The sequence below is a fragment of the Amyelois transitella genome, chromosome 14 (genome assembly GCF_032362555.1).
Source record: "Amyelois transitella isolate CPQ chromosome 14, ilAmyTran1.1, whole genome shotgun sequence".
NCBI classification, from domain to species: Eukaryota; Metazoa; Arthropoda; class Insecta; order Lepidoptera; family Pyralidae; genus Amyelois; species Amyelois transitella.
The window spans coordinates 7,261,312-7,280,280 of NC_083517.1; the positions used below are offsets into that span (position 1 = coordinate 7,261,312).

The 18,969-nt window shown below is 36.6% G+C and overlaps 2 protein-coding genes across 3 annotated transcripts; one reads left to right on the plus strand and one right to left on the minus strand.

Moving 5' to 3' along the window:
* Positions 1 to 3,860: 3,860 nt before the first annotated feature.
* LOC106132391 (T-cell activation inhibitor, mitochondrial) lies at positions 3,861 to 10,147 on the plus strand. Its single transcript, XM_013331787.2, has 13 exons — positions 3,861 to 3,982; positions 4,091 to 4,220; positions 4,455 to 4,572; positions 4,746 to 4,881; positions 5,295 to 5,414; positions 5,943 to 6,060; positions 6,771 to 6,873; positions 7,316 to 7,407; positions 7,697 to 7,797; positions 8,048 to 8,194; positions 8,642 to 8,773; positions 9,174 to 9,318; positions 9,552 to 10,147. The coding sequence occupies exons 1-13, from the start codon at positions 3,966 to 3,968 to the stop codon at positions 9,636 to 9,638; spliced, it is 1,446 nt and encodes a 481-aa protein (XP_013187241.1). The 5' UTR covers positions 3,861 to 3,965; the 3' UTR covers positions 9,639 to 10,147.
* Positions 10,148 to 11,064: 917 nt separating this feature from the next.
* LOC106132390 (kinesin-like protein costa) lies at positions 11,065 to 18,357 on the minus strand. 2 transcript variants are annotated; one of them, XM_060947654.1, is made up of 6 exons: positions 17,922 to 18,357; positions 12,538 to 14,471; positions 12,208 to 12,426; positions 11,976 to 12,115; positions 11,520 to 11,658; positions 11,065 to 11,198 (listed from the first exon to the last, which is right to left on the minus strand). In XM_060947654.1, the coding sequence occupies exons 1-6, from the start codon at positions 18,196 to 18,198 to the stop codon at positions 11,079 to 11,081; spliced, it is 2,829 nt and encodes a 942-aa protein (XP_060803637.1). In that variant the 5' UTR covers positions 18,199 to 18,357; the 3' UTR covers positions 11,065 to 11,078. The 2 variants fall into 2 exon arrangements, with proteins under 2 accessions (XP_060803637.1, XP_060803638.1); XM_060947655.1 differs by lacking the exon at positions 17,922 to 18,357 and adding an exon at positions 16,060 to 17,902.
* Between the last annotated feature and the right edge of the window lie 612 nt (positions 18,358 to 18,969).

Sequence of the window (18,969 nt, forward strand, 5' to 3'; positions counted from 1 at the left end):
TTTACGCTTATATGTAAATACCGATAACCTACAAAAATTATTATAGTTCTAGTAAACAGCTGTTACGTATGTGTACTTGGACAGTATCGTTTTATTGTGCAGTGTTCATTTGTTATCAGTATTCCACGATTCCGCAGAATGTCTATTATTAGATAGATCTAACCGCTACACAAACATTTTCGCTGCTTTCGCTATGTTATTATGCAGAAACAACTATATTAGAGATAACAACATGTTGACCGCATTCGCATCGTTAATGCTTGGGCTTTTGTTGCTGGTCCTTGTTTTTTCCTCACATAAACTAGTGAGTAAATATCTCTATTATATTTTTAAATTGCCCTTTCCCTAAAATGATAACCCTGGTTATTAACAGAACATCACCCAAAGTTAGGTATAAGCAGCGTGTTGTAATCAAACTCATCCATTTATCACTAGGAAAGTATCAAATCAAACTCTTTATATTTAAGCACCAACCGAGAGGATCAGCATTAAAAAAATATTTATTAAATCGATTTAAAGTTCTTGGGGTTCTGCCATCTAAAAGGAACCCATAGTTTTGTAAGTCAATCTATCCGTAGACATCATAGCTATTCTACTACACCTACCTAGAAATTTGGCCTACCGGTACAGAATCCTAAAGGATAGCTTGCGGTCGACTATGCCTACATCTCCCACGCATTGACTGATTGATTGAATGACTTTTTCTCGGGTGATCTTACCTTACTGCAAAATGGTTCCTTAATAGGAAGGAATACATAACATACGTTGATATTGGACGATTCGACGACTAGTCGCAAGCGAGATGCATGGGTCGCAAGCGAGATTCAAGTGTTGTGTCGTGTAAATATAATAAGATTATGAATAACTTTTCTGTAGGTGTTAAAAGTAACCACACGTACTGAATGTTATGTAGGTATACTTATATACGGGTTATATATAGGACAGTACTTAATTACAAATAATCAATTGGAGTCATACATAGATACATAATAACACGCCTCTTTCTCGGGGGTAGGCAAAGACTACATCTTTCCACTTGGGTTTATAAAAAAGCATAATATCGACGGTTGAAAGGCTAATTGTGTCAAGCGACATTTTTTGCGATATTGAGTTATATACATATTTGGAATCAGCGAATTTTTCTCCATCGTTTGGGCGCACTCTCATATTTTTCTGAGCATTTTTTTGGCGCTTGACACAACCGCAAAAAAGGGTCTCATTTTGGCGGTCATTGATCTAAACGACAAAGATTTGGGTTAATTTGTGGATCTGCCACTTAAACCTTTTTGACTTTTATCATAATTTTTGTGTCAAGGCGTATGGATTACATTGCATAATACTATTTTGAAAATCAGAGGCGATTGCGCCAATTTGCCTTTTCGCTTTTTATAGGATATGGTCGCTTGACCCATTTTGATTTCTAAGATAATATTGAAGTACGTCGCTTAGCCGTTTTTGTTTTCCATCGCCCCACATACGCATGTCGTTTGACACATTTTGTTGCACGATGTAGGTAGTTATCGTGTTGTGTGCGCTACCGAGGCATGTTTCGCTCGCGCTCGCGCGCGTCTTCGCCGTCAGTCAAACGCCAGCGGTTAACGAAGTTGTACTTACATACATACATAAAATCACGCCTCTTTCCCGGAGAGGTAGGCAGAGACTACCTCTTTCCACTTGTCACGATCTCTGCATACTTCCTTCGCTTCATCCACATTCATAACTCTCTTCATGCATGCTCCTTTATTTTCTATTTCTGTAACTACATCTTCTTTCAAATCACAACATATCCTTACCACGCTGTTCCTTATCCGGTCACTCAATTTCACACCCATCATACGCCTTAACGCTCTCATTTCCACTGCATTTATTCTGCTTTCGTGCTTCTTTTGCCATACCCAACTTTCACTCCCATACATTAATGTCGCAACCAACACGCCCCTATGCACAGCCAGCCGAGCCTTTTTGGATAGTTTCTGACTGCTCATAAAGGCATGCAAAGCTCCATTCACCATGTTCCCCGCGTTCACTCTCCTTTCAATATCACTATCATACTTGCCATCTGATGTAAACTTTGATCCTAGATATACAAACTCTTTCACTTGCTCAACTTTTTCTCCTCCAATCAAAATATTACATGCTGTCATTTCTTTCTACATACATACATACATTAAATCACGCCTCTTTCCCGGAGGGGTAAGCAGAGACTACCTGTTTCCACTTGCCACGATCTCTGCATACTTCCTTCGCTTCATCCACATTCATAACTCTCTTCATGCATGCTCGGGGGTTTCGGGTACTTTTGACCTGACCCTTTACCAGGACGTCCTTAATTTGATCAAGATACGTTCGTCTAGGTCTTCCCACTCCGACCTTTCCCTCCACACTCTCCTTGTATATCTGCTTAGTCAACCTGTTTTCATTCATCCTCTCCACATGACCGAACCATTTCAACATACCCTTTTCTATTCCTGTCAATACTTCTTCTTTCACATCACAACATTCCCTTATCACGCTGTTCCTTATCCGGTCACTCAATTTCACACCCATCATACTCCTTAACGCTCTCATTTCCACTGCATTTATTCTGCTTTCGTGCTTCTTTTGCCATACCCAACTTTCACTCCCAAACATTAATGTCGGGACCAAAACGCCCCTATGCACAGCCAGCCGAGCCTTTTTGGATAGTTTCTGACTGCTCATAAAGGCATGCAAAGCTCCATTCACCATGTTCCCCGCGTTCACTCTCCTTTCAATATCACTATTACACTTGCCATCTGATGTAAACTTTAATACTAGATATACAAACTCTTTCACTTGCTCAACTTTTTCTCCTCCAATCAAAATATTACATGCTGTCATTTCTTTCTCCATTTCAAAAACCAGTGTTTTAGTTTTACTTACGTTCCCTCTCATTCCGTTCTCTTTTAAAGCTTCATGCATACAGTTTACCATCTCCTGTAACTCCTCCGCTGATGACGCCAGTATAACCTGATCGTCGGCATAGGGCAGACATTTGACGAGTAACTCATTCATCCTTAATCCACTTTCAGACTCTTTGGTTGAACAGTTCCGGTGACGCAACACATCCTTGCGTAACGCCTTTCTCAATCTTAAACCACTCAGTGTGCGCTCCGTTTATCCTGACACAAGCACTCGAATTCTCATATAAGGATTTCTTTTTTGTTTTATTTAAAAATAACCGTTATTTAATTCCTAAAAAATTATTGTATTGATGACAAGAACCTAAAGTCATGATCACCTTTGCCGTTACCTTTGCATGCCGTTTGTTTCAATTGCTCAATTTTCTTTTTGTATTATTTTGTCTTTTAAACTGAAATATCAATTTAGTGTTGAAAATTACATGCCATTTAAATCATTTTCAATTATTTTGTATTACATGGGATGGGCGCTTGAACCATTTTGCTGTCAAGTTATTTGTTCACTTCAAGCATTTGACTCATTTTGCTGTCAAGTTATTTGTTCATTTCAAGCATTTAACTCATTTTGCCTTTCCCTGGAAAAGTGTCATTTTGATGTAAACGCCATAAAATTACTGAAATATTGCTAAATAGTAACAGAAATAATGGTTTTACGTACTTTTTAACCTTATAAATATACTGTATTAATTTTATCAAAATCGGTCAAGCCATTTTTTAACAGCGAATTTTTTTCCAAAAGTTAAAACTTTAAACCGCTTTTTCTCAGCTTTCACAAAATGGCGCTTACCACAATTAGCCTTTCAACCGTCGATATATAATGTGTACAGCTGAATAAAATACAAGGTTTACTGCGCGTTTTTTGTTCCTTTGACTGTTGTGCTGTTAAAAACTAAACTAAATAAACATCACTGTCAAATGTACGTCACTCACGTAACACTAACCGACGAGAAAAACAAGGTGCATGGATATAAAATGTGAATGTTTCGACGCAAATATTTAATTTAGTTTTGATCAAATATCTACAAAATGTACTCCAGATTAAGGTTGGTCTTCGTGGATTCGGCATGTGATGTTACCAAAGCAAAGTACACTATAATTGGTTCATAAATTATTAGTAGTGTTAAACATACGAATTATGTGTTAATTTACAGTTTATGTAGCTGTACCGGTGCCTCTGGTATATTCTGCAGATATTTGAGCTCTGCAGAAATCTCTACAGCTCTGCGACCGTTCTACTTCAGCGTACATCCTGACCTTTTCGGAAAATATCCAGAACAAAGAGTATGTAAACAATACATTTATTCCAGCCTTGTTTTCTTCCAGAACTCAGATTGTATTTTTAAATGTAAAATATATAGGTATTCCAACATTGAAATGCTTTTATCAGACAAAAGTAGTCGGTATATAAAGGTTTATAAGACTATACTTAGCATTTTGTTTTTATTTATCAATATTTCAACTTTTCACAATACTTTATGTGTTATGTAAGTACAAACCATAAAACTTTTTTTCCAGAAAGTTAATGAGAATTCATTGCAGCAATTGAGTGCTCTGCTGGAGGCACAACAAGCCAGCCGCAGATTAGCTGTACCTCCTTTATCTTTCTATCTAAGGCAGAAAGATATGCCTGAAGGTTTGTATTTAATATATCTCAACTGTTTTGTACAAGTACAACATTTATGTCACAATTACTAAGCCTTTTATTATTTTATTAAAACAAAAATTGTAAATTCAAAATTATTTTTATTCAAGAATATTAATAAATTATGTTATTTTGAAAATAATCTATGCATTATATTATTCTAGGTGAATTCAAATTGGTGAAAATACAGTTAAATGGACACAATGCCCGGGACACTGTAGTCAAAGTATTAAATGCATGTGATATGTCAACAAATTATATAGACAAAATACCAAGAATTAAAAAAGAACCCGATTTAAGGTATTTTTGATGGAAACAACTAATCAATGTGCCATGTGGCTATGCCCTTTGATGTCGTAAAAAGCCACTAAAGAAAAGGTTAATAAACTTTGAATTCTTCTTGTAGACACTGGGCTAGCATCCTGTCACTATTTGAATCTCAATTCTATTATAAAGTCATAGTCTTTTCAAGACTGTTGACTGTCTACCCCACCAGGGGTATAGATGTGGTTATATGTATGTATGTATGAACAACTAATCAAGCTAGATATTAAATTAACCTTTTACTTTGAACACTACTACGAAGTATGATTCTAGAAAATTCAAACTGAATGTCAATCTGTGGATCCCACAATTATTTTCTGAGCCAACTAGCCTCATCTATTGACATTTTTCATAAAATTAAAACAGATATAAAAATAGCACAATTTAAGTTTCAGCAAAGCAGCCGCAGACTTTAATAAGGCATACCAAGAATTTTCTGAAAACTTTAATAATGCCACTCGAATCAAGAGAAAAGTTGAAGAAAGGAAGGCTTATATTGATAATATTGTGTACGTATTTATTATTATTTTTCAAATACCTGGTGTTAATAGTACCTTCAAGTGTTATCATTTAAATCATCTAAAATCATAATACTCGTAATATCACAAAATTATTTTTACACTGATTGATTTATGACTTACCGAAACAAAAAAAAGATGAATAATATAGGAAAAATATTTATTTCATGTATTTAAGTATACATTACTAAACAAAAGAATATTATTTTGAAGAGGATATCACTAATATATAGTACTAGCTGTACCCGCAACTTCGTCCGCGTGGAGTAGTTATTTTGGGCATCATTGAAGCCCTCAAGGATGAATAATTTTCCCCGTTTTTTCACATTTTCCATTATTTCTTTGCTCCTTATAAATGCAGCATGATGTTGTATAGCCTTAAGCCTTCCTTGATAAATGGTCTATTTAACGTAAAAAGAATTTTTCAATTCAAACCAGTATTTCCTGATATTAGCGCATTCAAACAAACTCTTCAGCTTTGTAATATTAGTATATATTAAAATAACAAATATGTTTCAGGAACTGGATTACTGATAACAGTGTTTCGGCAAGAGAAAAGTATAAATCGACAAGTGCAACGAGAGATCAAGTGCAGAGTTTGATAGACCACCTAGTCAATACTTATGGTATTAAACAAGTTCGTAATCATACATTCAGGGTGACTTTATTGTACTCACTTGCAGGGCTAACATGGCACGCGCGTCGGTAATTTTATCGCTGTCCCGTTTCACGACATAATAAAAAGCGAAACTGCGATAGTTTGTCGCGCGACAAAAATGTCGTCACGCGTACCATGCTAGCCCCGCTGGACGTCAAATCTGAATAGAATTTGTTATTAATTATTAATAGAGTCTTGTTAAGAGTTTGATGGAATACTTAATATCAGAAATAAATGATTATCCAATGATAGAATATATCCGAATTGATGCCCTGAACTATTGACACTTGGTTCATTGAAGATAATCAGCGCATCTTAACACGTGAAGATGAAACCGGGACTAACGCCAAGATAGTGAGACATTAAACTAAGAAACATACAATAGATTTTAAAAAGAACTATGTATAATAGTTATTAAAATTTAATTTTAGGCTTCCGTATTGATCCAGTAACACCTGTTTATTTTTTATATTTTCAATGTACAGAATTTACATTTTAGTTGAGATCAGCATCCCTTATACTTAAGAAATTTATCTACGGCAGATAAGGAAAAGGGGATTTGTAGACTGCCTACACAAAACCTGCGCTTTTTGATCCGAATTCTATCTAGTTCGCCATTTAATCAAAACTGAACTATTTACAAACTTTCTACGTACAATAAACAAAAAAATATATATTTTCTTATGTAGGTCAAATATGATAACGGATGGAACATAAGTCATATCAGAGGGGCGCTGCAAAGCCTCGTGTCGTTAGCCTGTCAGCACACGAGTGTAATGTCTAATTTGGAAGGTACGTAGTATAACCTTTCTAAAATTTATATTATACTTGCGACGAGCCTTAGCTTCGCCCGTGGTAATTACATTGCTTATAACACCCACAGATAATGTGTACCTTTTAAAGGTGAAAAGATTTTGTTTGATATTCAACTTAATCGGTTTAGTATTTGCCGAAGATTAGCCCTTACAAACAGCTTTACCTCTTTATAATATTAGTTTAGATCTGTAGAATGTGTAATTGAGGTAAAGTCTAAGTCATCTCAGGTAATTAGGTCATGACATAACTTGTTTTAAATGCACACAGTGTCTATTATAGGAAATTGATACTTGATTTTCGATACAAGAGTTATCATTATCATACTTGCATTTTCTAGTTATAAAGATTACTTAATTAGACGACTTGTTTGGAAATACTTCTCAATTGCACTTTCAAAACAAATGAATTTTGGTTTCAGGCCGAAATCTAGCACTGGGAGCATTCACAGGGGTCAGTTTAGATGGCGATGTATATCTTAATATAATTGATGTCAGAAACGAATGGCTATCTGTAAGTTTGTGATCCATCATTAATTCCATATTGTACACACTGCACGTTAACCTATCCAATATAACTGCAAATATTGAGTCTGGTGACCACGAATCATTTTAACATTATTCAAAACGTTCAAAATACGCCTTTATTACTGCGTCATAGAGTTCCATGCATAACTTTGTATTCTGTAGACTGTACTTTTAGTCTCGGGGCACACACATTAAATAAATGTAAGGATAAGAATTGCCTTCGTTGTCCATATTTTGTGTTAAATTCACGGGCTATATAATAATTTTGTTTTTAGCTAATAAAGAAAGTAAGCCAAGAAGACAGTGCACTTGCTTCAATACCTAATTATGAAGAAACCTTATCCGGTATTCTCAGAGATATACATATACGTAGAAGGTAATCCAACAATACTTTATTTCTTACCGTCTAGACAGAACCGATACTCTCAAAAATATTCAAGTTAAATTATTACTAGGTAAATTTGTTATATACTAAAACTAATACTAACTACTAATTTATTTTATATTTGTTCAACTGCAAGCAAATATAAAAGGCCGGCAAAGCCTACAACATTTTTTATCATTCAATCGAGCCAATAATGTAGACAAAATTAGTAAAAAATTAATTGTTAATTTAATTGTTGTAGAAAATTTATGCCGAAAGTGTCGGCCTCCCAATACTGCAATCATCTGAGACAACTAATTACGTCTATCGGAGATTATTACGGGCGCGGATACAAGTTTCCGGACTCGGTGCCAGAATCACTCAGTAAATATGAAATTGTTGTCGAACCGTAAGTTTTCTTATTCGTCATATCTTAGATTTAATAATATATTTTATTTATTAGAGTAGATTATTAGTTTATTAGACTAGCTGTTAATAACACCATCGCCCGTGTTACATCTAAATTCCCATTTTTTCCATTCCCATGGCAATTTTCAGACAAAAATAGCCTATTACTCCTGAAGTCCGGAAGATCTGTTCAATCTCTATACCAAATTTCGTCAAAATCGAAATATAATACCAAAATACAAAATTAAGTATCAATTTCAGTGTCTTTTGATTTCGTGGCGAAGACGCGACAAACGAATTTCCTTTTAGCCTGACCAACTCAAAGGGGTTATATAATTGGTATAGCATATTGCTGATTTATGAAGATGTATTTAATGTCAAGTATTTCATAAAATGCATTTGTGTAATTGTCCCTATATAATCATTAGGTACCTTTACCGTGTTCTAGCGAAGCAGGCCCCCTAATGGTGTCACCGACCGGTCAGTTTATAACACCTTCGTCGTGTCCTGCAGGAGAGCTCATAGCGTTCATCGGCAAGCACATAGACCAGGCCACAATGCTCATGACGGAATACAGCATGTGAGTTATTTAATATGTCGCTTTAAGAGAGTTTCTTTGGCCTTTTTCACTACATCTTTCATCCAAGCAGGGTCGCCATGTAAGGCTAGGTAGAAGACGGGAAACCAATGAATTATTTGATGTAGCCATGGCTTTATTGGTATAAGACTAATATTAAATATCATATATTCATGTGTACAAACCATAGATATAATTTTATATTAAGTTACATCTCAAACATGATATAGAAAGTTTTCCCATTACCATCCCATAATAGCAGTGTGCTTTAATTCCGGTTATACGATTTCGTTATATGAACGAATGCAACTGAAAGAACGGCAGCTTTCAGCATACTCGGTTCAATATGAATCCACACATCAGTTCCTTCTGTAGGTACAATAGTTTCTATTCTCTTTTTTAGAAATAAACATATCGAGAAAGCCCTTTATAATGAAGTGAAGGAAAGATTCGGTCTCCTCGAGTTGCATAAAGATGACAGCATCACGCCGGGGCTCATGATACTGTGTTGCCAGAGATTACTCACGAGAATCGATAAACTGCATTCAGTAAGTAGAGAAAAGAATGAAATGGTAGGTAAAAAAAAAAATTATTTCCATCGACACTTTATCCATCTAACGTTATAAATTGAAATAGGTGTATGATTCTTTATTTTTCTGGCCTTCACAACAAATAGAGCATCCTAGATGGGCTCCTCTCCAGAGTGATGATATGTATATCATAATATATCATGAGCATGAATCAATGATCAATATTTATAATTTTGCGTTTGTTGTTTCAGAAATTACAAGGGAATATCCTGTACATCACTCACTATTATTCAGTTTTATCTGATGGTGTGATGTGTATACCCTGGAATTTTAAGTAGGAAATAGAAAAAAATACACGGGATGTGCCTTACATCCAAATGGGGATGGCATAGACAATAACTAGGTTTTTGAAGCACATTTGTACTGTGGACAAACTATCCTCTTTAGGGTTCAAGGACGCAATGGGCAAGAGTAAAGTTTTTAATATTTTGTAAGATATTTAAATAGTTGTTGTGAAACATGTTTTAGTTTAGAAATGCTTGCAAATTAAAAAATAACAAAACTGCAAGGTTTTCATAAGCATTTTGTAAGTAGGGTGTAACAAAAAGGGTATCTTCCATTTTGTATGAGACCAAAATGTTTTCTAAATATTTTAACCATGAGAGAAGAATTCCATCAGCCGTGCGTGGACTATCAGTCTTTGCGAGACAGTTAGCTTTGTCTTTCCCGTAAGGGATATAAAGACGTGATTAGTATGTATGTAGATAGTTTCCCTTTGCTGTCGTATTTGGTACATCGGTGGTGTTCAATAAAACATACATTTCTGCTTACCGATTACTTTATTATTCTAACTAAATAACACATAAGAACAGTCTTTTAGAAAAGCAAAAAATATATTTTAATTAGAGGTTTGCACCGGCGAAAAATCTTAAGATGTGGTTGGGCGATAGATCTACGGTGAATTACCGGTGTTCTCCGGTTTTGTGTTAAAATGTAATTTAAAATTGATTAAATTTAATATACATTACTCATAAACAATTCATGTGATCAAAATTATTGACACTATTTATTTATTTACTAATTTATGTAAACAGAAAACATCGATAATAATTAACACAAGAAACAAAATTACAAAGGTTTATTTCAACAGAAATATCTTCCAGCAGACCCAAGATAGGAGACATGATGGAAAGGGTGACAGTGTACTCGACTCACACAACTATTTATAGACAAACATAAAGCAATACTATTATTACATAAAAATTTAAACCTACGTTATTGTATACCAGCCTTTCCTGTCACTTCCACTTTTTTACGAATTAACAAAATTCGTAAAATAAAATACAAATAACGAATGAGTTATCAGTTTATACCGGTTTTCAAAACCCTATACTTACACCTGCTAAATGAAGTGACAGGGTAAGGAACAACGCGAGAAAAGAATACTGTGATGTGAAAAGTAACAGCAAAATAAAATATTTGTAAAGATAGTCTCTGCCTACCCTAATAAACAAATTACGATCTTACGCGTATTTTAACCGGTAAAACACGATACTCGGGTGCTTGCTCTGATGCAAACCTCTAATTTAAATTTCACTTCCATAAAAATATATCTATTATTAAGAACAATTGTGATATATGTGATACACGATGTGTAATTAATTTATTTACAGAATAAATACATCTCCACTTACAATAGTAACAATGTAATTAAGAAATAAGTAAAATAATATTATAAGAAACAAATTGAATGGCAAAAATAAAAAGAATTGTAAATATCAGTGTTTTTTGTTCTGTTGTACTATCACCAACTTGTTCCTTTCCTTTGTGACTTTTGCGACGGGCAGGTTCGTGGCTGGCATTAGCTGCCGTAAATTTTGACTAGGTATTACGGGCACCTAAAAAAAATTACATATATAAATATTTCTAAAAACTAGTAGCCTCGTCAAATCACGACTATATCTTTATATCGTCTGCTTAGCTACTGAACGCTCTACTCAGGCCTTGAGGGATTTCTCCTATTGCCGATTGGTCCAATGTTCATAACGTCCAATTCGCATTTGCGTTAATCTCAAATGAGTTTATTGGACAAATCGCGCCCCTAATGTATCTACTACTTGATAAAAGCTTGTAGATTTGGCTCCCAAAATTTCTCATATTTTTCGTTAATTTATTTATTACTATGATTAATGACGATGATAGATAACTAGCAAACTTACCGACGGACAGCGAGCTAGCTGCTTCATGCGGTCGACCAATCGCATCGCGACGTCGGTTTCTGAATCTGAGGTCAACCCGAGAGACAGCATGCGCTCTGGGTTACCGTTATCTAAGTACTTGTGCACCGACTGGAAGTGTCTGAAAAGGATAAAAAATAAAACTAAACAAGTCTACTTCACAGGCGTCAGACGTAAGTAATACGTAACCCATTCAAAGATGCACTGTTTGTATCTCACCGCGGTTATGTACAACTCAACTCGTATATTAGTTTCATTGCTAACAGATGCACTTCGCGCCTTTTATAAAAGCCATGGTAAAGAGATAGAGTGGTCCTATTTTGAAGTACGGAAACCACAATTAGTGTTCCTAGTTCGGTATATTCTTAAAAATCGTTACACGACATGCGATGGAAAGTACTTAGTTCACCCGTTAACAGAAAAATACTAAGCAGTTACCTAGCGGTTTGGGTGTGATGCCTCGCCCTCTGCGCATGTCTCCAAGCAGCGGCGGCCCGCGCGCGCCACGCGGCCGCCTCCTCGCTGGCCGCCGCGGCGCCAGCTTCCAACGCTGCGCAGGCGCCACGGAGATCTACCACCTGACAGGTAACACAGAATAAAATTCGTATATCGAACAGAGATCGCGGCCATGTACAATCAATCTACAACATTTAAGACTAACAAACACTACCTTTTGGAAGTATTTATAAAGCAGAGTTTTCATTTCTTCATGTGATAATTTGTCAAGTCTGGCCATCAACATTTGCTCCCCTCGAGTTCTCGAGTCCCTGTTGTCTTGTGAGTCTGACAACGAAGCAGATGGAGACCTTCCACAAATGAGATTATTCTTATACTCTATTGCCGTGTCTATTGCTTCTATAGCCTCTTCACATTCAAGTAACTTTCTTTCCTGCAATAATAAAGTAAATACTTGAGATTTTTTCTTACTCTTAGTGAAACTTATATAAAATAATACATGCAATAGGAGAAAAAACTTAAATGAAAAAAAAAATGTACTTACCTCAGAATCTGACAAAGATTTGTAAATTTTCCTCTTATGTCCAAGACTACATCTTTGTTCATGTAAGCATTCCCTAGTTTTCCTTAGATTTTTAATTTCCTTCCTTAACATTAACTCTTTCTCTTTTGATAACTCTAAGCTTTCTAAATCATTGGTCTTCTCTTTCAAAATACTATCCAATTGTGTTATTCTATTTGTAAAATGTTTCAGAGTATTTGTTTTAACATTTTTTAAGTCAACTGAGCTTTCTGAGAGCTCATCAAGTTTCAATTTATCCTTAACAAGCTCTATATCTAGTGTATTTTTTCGTTTCTCATCTTTCCGAATCTGTCTCTTTATTTGTTCTATCTGCTTCTTATATGTTTTGAGATTTGTCTCATGTCTCCTTATTTCTTTAAGAATATCATGATCAAAACTATTTTCTACCTTATCTAAATATTTGTTGTGAGTATTATGACTTGCAGATTTTGTCATGTCATGGATCAATCTTTCTTTAGCTATGCAGAGATTTATCAGTTCTTTGAGCTGTGATTGGCTGCTGCTTATTTCTTTTGTCAGTTTTCTTGCTAAAATTTGTTTTTGAGTATATTTTTCCTTGGTGACTTTGTACTTTTTGCATATTTCATCCATTTTAGGTGAATCAATCATTTTCAACAATTCTCTTTCGATCAGTTTAGGCTCTGGATCAACATCTTTTTTGTGAGATTCCAAAATTATTTTCTGAGATTCAGGAGAGATAGCTTTTGCAGCTACTTTTCTGAGTAATTCCAACTCTGCTCCAGAAAGACTTTCTCCAGGCTGAATGGTCCTCCTACGACCAGAGTTTGACTGTGAGGTCATGACTGGCAAAGACTGAGACCCACTTATTTCTGACAGTGTGACATCATCAGAATCAATATGATTTAGATACTCTTCACACCTCTCTGCAAATAACTGATCATTTTTTTCTCTGAAGTAATCCATAAATTTCTCCAGTTTATCTTGGAAAACTGTATCAGAATTACTGTCTTCCTCTGAATCTGACTCGACGTCTGACTCACTGGGTTCACTTGGTTCTGTATCTTCAGCTATTCTTGGCAGGCCTTGTTTTGAACTGACATCTTTATTGTCAGTTGCAACATCACCATTTAAACATTCATCACATTCCGCCTTTAAGAAAAGCCACTCACTAACTTGATTTATGTCAGCTTCACTTATCGATTTTGATTGCAAAATTCTATTGAAAAGACCTTCAGCATTTGAAACAAGCTTAATCCATTGTGCTGTAGCAAATTGTAAATTGAAATTGTTATCTGTGGGTTGAATCAGAGATTTTTCTGTGTAGACAGGAGTGTTATTATCTGCAAACAGGTTTACTGTGACAAAGTTCTTTATGCCTCTACAGCATAGACACAAATTCAATATTTTCAATGTGTCTTGATAGACTTCAGGTTCTGTACTTATGCAGCCAATAACCCATGTGAATGCTCGCCCACCAAATGAGTCTCGAAGCATCGCAGTTAATATGCACTGGTCATAGTTTATTTGCTTGGGTGGATTACCTGATAAAAGTTCCTTGATAATATTCTCCAGAGCAAAGAGTCCTGGATCTGGATATGCAGCTAAATCACAAAAACTGGCTGTTGACATCCTGTGGTTTAGAACTCCATTTGTGCCAACCCATTTCTGTTCCATACTAACAGTAAATACTGTATGGTTATTACCATGGCATCTTTGTCTCCAACCTAACTGCAGATATTGGAAAGCCTCTTCTAAATTACAACACCGAACCAAACCAGCTCCGAGAACATCAAATATGTTGTTATTGACAACTTGCATCCATGTGATGTGAAGTATGAACTCTCTTTCCGGCATCTGGTTTAGTTTGTGAAATATTTCTGTGAGAAATCTTGGCACAATACCTTGATCACATTCACTGTGTATACACTCAAATCCTGAAATAGAAAAATAGCTTAAAATACATGTAACTTGGAAACTTTAATAATATAATAATAATAATAATAAGGCGTCGGGACGTGACGACCCCATCGCCCCCTGGGTCACCTTCCCAGTGCAATCAGTCGCCGCAGGGCAGCTTGTGGCGAGCTGTTGGGGAGTAGCGACCCCACGGACCTGAGTGCTCCCAGGGGAGGCCCCTGTTCCTCGCCTCCGATCTTCCTTCGCCAAGGTCGGAGTGGAAACCGATGAGGGACAGGACCCCTACCTCTGGCTTGCCTTAACCGGCCGGTCAGAGTGGAGTCGCGAGAGCTATACGCTCGAAGGATGGAAGTGTAAAATGTCATAACGCCGGGGGTGCCTGACTGGATCACCATGATTTCACGCCCCGCAGTCTCACCTCTCGACATCCTTAGCCACCCACGCCGATGTTGCCCCTTTGTTGCTAATCATGGTGACTGATTTGAGGGGCCCATTTAGTGAGTGGCGAGTCACCACCTGCCACATAATAGTCACGAATTCATGATTATGGCAGGTGTCCGAACTTCTCCAGCAATAGCCCAGTTAAAATCCATCCAAACGTCAACTCCATAACCCATAATCCTTTTCCCTTATTTTGTAATAGCTTCACCTCCTGCCGAGATCTGTTCATGGACATATCATCTATTGATATGCCCGGGAACGGGTTTTGGCAGGAGAACAACATAACATCAACTTCTCCAAAGGGCCTCTACGTGTTGGATTTATATCCCCACGCAAGCCTCTCAAAAATCCGGGGTGTATAGACCCGTGAAATCTAAGAGGAGAAACATAATAATAATAATAATAAAGGCGTCGGAACGTGACGACCCCATCGCCCCCTGGGTCACCTTCCCAGTGCAATCAGTCTCCGCAGGGCAGCTTGTGGCGAGCTGTTGGGGAGTAGCGACCCCACGGACCTGAGTGCTCCCAGGGGAGGCCCCTGTTCCTCGCCTCCGATCTTCCTTCGCCAAGGTCGGAGTGGAAACCGATGAGGGACAGGACCCCTACCTCTGGCTTGCCTTAACCGGCCGGTCAGAGTGGAGTCGCGAGAGCTATACGCTCGAAGGATGGAAGTGTAAAATGTCATAACGCCGGGGGTGCCTGACTGGATCACCATGATTTCACGCCCCGCAGTCTCACCTCTCGACATCCTTAGTCACCCACGCCGATGTTGCCCCTTTGTTGCCTATCATGGTGACTGATTTGAGGGGCCCATTTAGTGAGTGGCGAGTCACCACCTGCCACATAATAGTCACGTATTCATGATTATGGCAGGTGTCCGAACTTCTCCAACAATAGCCCAGTTTAAATCCATCCAAACGTCAACTCCATAACCCATAATCCTTTTCCTTATTTTGTAATAGCTCCACCTCCTGCCGAGACCTGTTCATGGACATATCATCTATTGATATGCCCGGGAACGGGTTTTGGCAGGAGAACAACATAACATCAACTTCTCCAAAGGGCCTCTACGTGTTGGATTTATATCCCCACGCAAGCCTCTCAAAAATCCGGGGTGTATAGACCCGTGAAATCTAAGAGGAGAAACATAATAATAATATACACCTATTATTTGAATTTCTTTAATTACAATTTTATAATATTTAAAAAAAAATAAACACATTGTAAGAAAATTATTTAGTTATCTACCAGAAGCGGAATCAGATTCAAGCTACTGGTAGTTAGGCCTTCAGAGTAAGAATCCTTTTGACTGCAGTGTCTCACTCTTCTCTTTTCAGACTCTTTGTAAGAAGTTGTTCAAGAGTTTCTTTTGTTCAAATCATTATTATAGTGTTAATTTAAGTGAACTTGAACCAAAGTGCAAATGGCGTAAACAACATTATTTCCATGTAGGTCCCTGCACTTGTCTTAAAATAAGACCACTGTTAGCGACACACTAGATTAAGCATTGTCATATTGTCATAAAACAAAAGAAGCAAGATCAAACAATACCCCCACTACGACTGTCGAGCGTATTAGGTAGTACACTAGAAAGCGAATAAGCACTTTAGAGACATAATTTGGATATTATTATTGTTATTTATGAAACCAAGTTGATAGACAATAACGCAGACCGTCATAGATAAGTGATAACGTTATTTTTATAAAAGTCAATTACGCGAAGTCGATAATTGGATCATGTTTTTTGATGTCAACAAATATAAGTTAATTTCTCGAAAAGTATGTTATTTATAGAAACAAAACTATTGTATTTAGAAAGTATAAATATTTATTTTTGTATAACTTAAAACTTATTAGTTATTTATTGTATAATTCGAGAAATCTTAAAAGTTGACAGGAAATTTTGCCGAAATCCTAGATTGAAGACAAACTTTTGTCAAATTCTCTGTGAAAAAGAACTTGTGATATATGTATGGAAAATGGAAATTGTCATGAGTGTATGTTGTAAAACTGAGAAAATTTAATAAATAGCACCTAAGCGAAGCTATGCACAACACCAGAAATCGTTACAAAATTTGAGGTTCTTGTTAGGGTATTACTCCGACTTACAATAGTAAAATCGCCGACAGAGGGCGTAGTAGTTCAATTGTTCCAGTTTAAAGTAAAAATCAAGAAAGAAGACCCCAAGTCCTCAAGAAAAATTAGGTCGGAATAGTGAAATAGTGTTAGGAAATCAGTTTAAGGTGTTGTGCATAGTTAGTGGACGGACAAACTTAAATTGTTTTTAATTCTTCATCATTTAGTTAAGTGGATTCCAATAAGACACTGTGATAGTGAGTAGGTATTCCAATTAGTGAAAGTGCTATTGGATTTCAGTGATTGGACTTGAAAACTGTAAGTATTCCAGACATTATCCAGTGACATAGACTTTAACTAGAGAGAGAGACTCATTATACAGTGATCATATAGTGAATAACTTTGCATAGACACTTAGTAAGTGAGGTCAATGATCCCACATATAGTAGATTTATTGACAATCCAATGATCAGTGGAATTTAGACATAGGCTTTTGGAAGAAGGTTGATGACCCCATTACTACACCACCTACCATCCGAGGATTCTTTGTTGGCCTCACAGCCACGTCCGTAGTGGTTGACAGCTCATCCCAAAGAGGGTGCGGACTTCTACTGGAGCAGAATTCCGGACTCCCTATAAGTGAAAGTTAGGCTAGGGGAGACAGGAACCTCGATCAGGTTATACTGCCACTTCGACCCGCAACAACCACTTCATATCTTTCCCATGAACTTGGTAAAAGGCGACTAAGGAAAAGACTAATAAACTTGGGATTCTCCTTGAACACAATCGACTAGCAACCTGTCATTATTCGATTCTCAATTCCATCTTAAGCCAAGCAGCTGGATACAGCCTTTCAGTCTTTTCAAGACTGTTGGCTCTGTCTGGCCCCATTAGGGATATCCACGTCTATATAGACGTGATTATATGTATGTATGTTCTTAACCCCTTACCTGGACCAAACAATGTATAAGTTTTTCCTGTCTTTTCTTGTCCAAGTACAACAACAGATGTATCACAGCCGTCGAGAAAACAATTTATTTGTGGTATCATAAATGAGTTGAACAAGTGCGATTGAGTGCAATCCACTGGCAAAGCTCTATTTACGTGAAAGGTTTGGCCACTCTCAGTTATCACTATCTGAGTCACTGGATTGCTGAAAATACATTGTGTAGAATCTGCGAGGCTTGGTGGTTTCAGCCTCACCGCAATTTGCACTGGAATATCCATTTTAAATTCTGAAAGCCGCAATTATTATATGCACAAAAGACTTGTATTTATATGTTAACAGAGTATATCGGAATAAATTCTAAGAAACTTAGAAATTATAAAGAAAAACCAGAACTAATTAATATTTCCGTCAGTGCGATAGGTACTTATTTTGACTGACTTGACTTGCCACTAATGTCACAAATGTGTTATTTTGACTATATGTATTATGATGACAATGACACTCGTTGATAGCCAGATCCTTCGTTGGGCCTATAGGCACAGAATTTCACATGGAAATGTTGCATTTTTGTTCTTTTATTCTTTTTGAAAATCAAACATCTTCATGAAATTATTTATAAATAATACGAGTAGCTGTGGATGCTTCACTTTGCCCTTTGTCAGGACATTTTGGAACGACATCAAAAGTCACAAAATCCATTATTTTATTATTTTTCAACGCTCATCCATGAACACTTAATTATCAATAATTCATACTTATAAGTATAGACTTATAAGTATGAATTATTTGTGATTAAAGTTGCTCAAGCACACCTTTTGGTTTTGGGTTATAACAGTAAGTATGCTAAATGGGCGATAGGTTAGTATATTATTATCACTATTTAACATAGTGTAACTGTTAGTATCATTAAGTCACACATCTGAACGTGACCTTTTATCTTTGTGAGACCATTGGTCTTGTCTACCTCGTAAGGGATAAAACCATGGTTATATAAATGTATGTAGTATGTGATAAACCGTGCTAGCAAAACTGACCGCGTGGATCCCGCG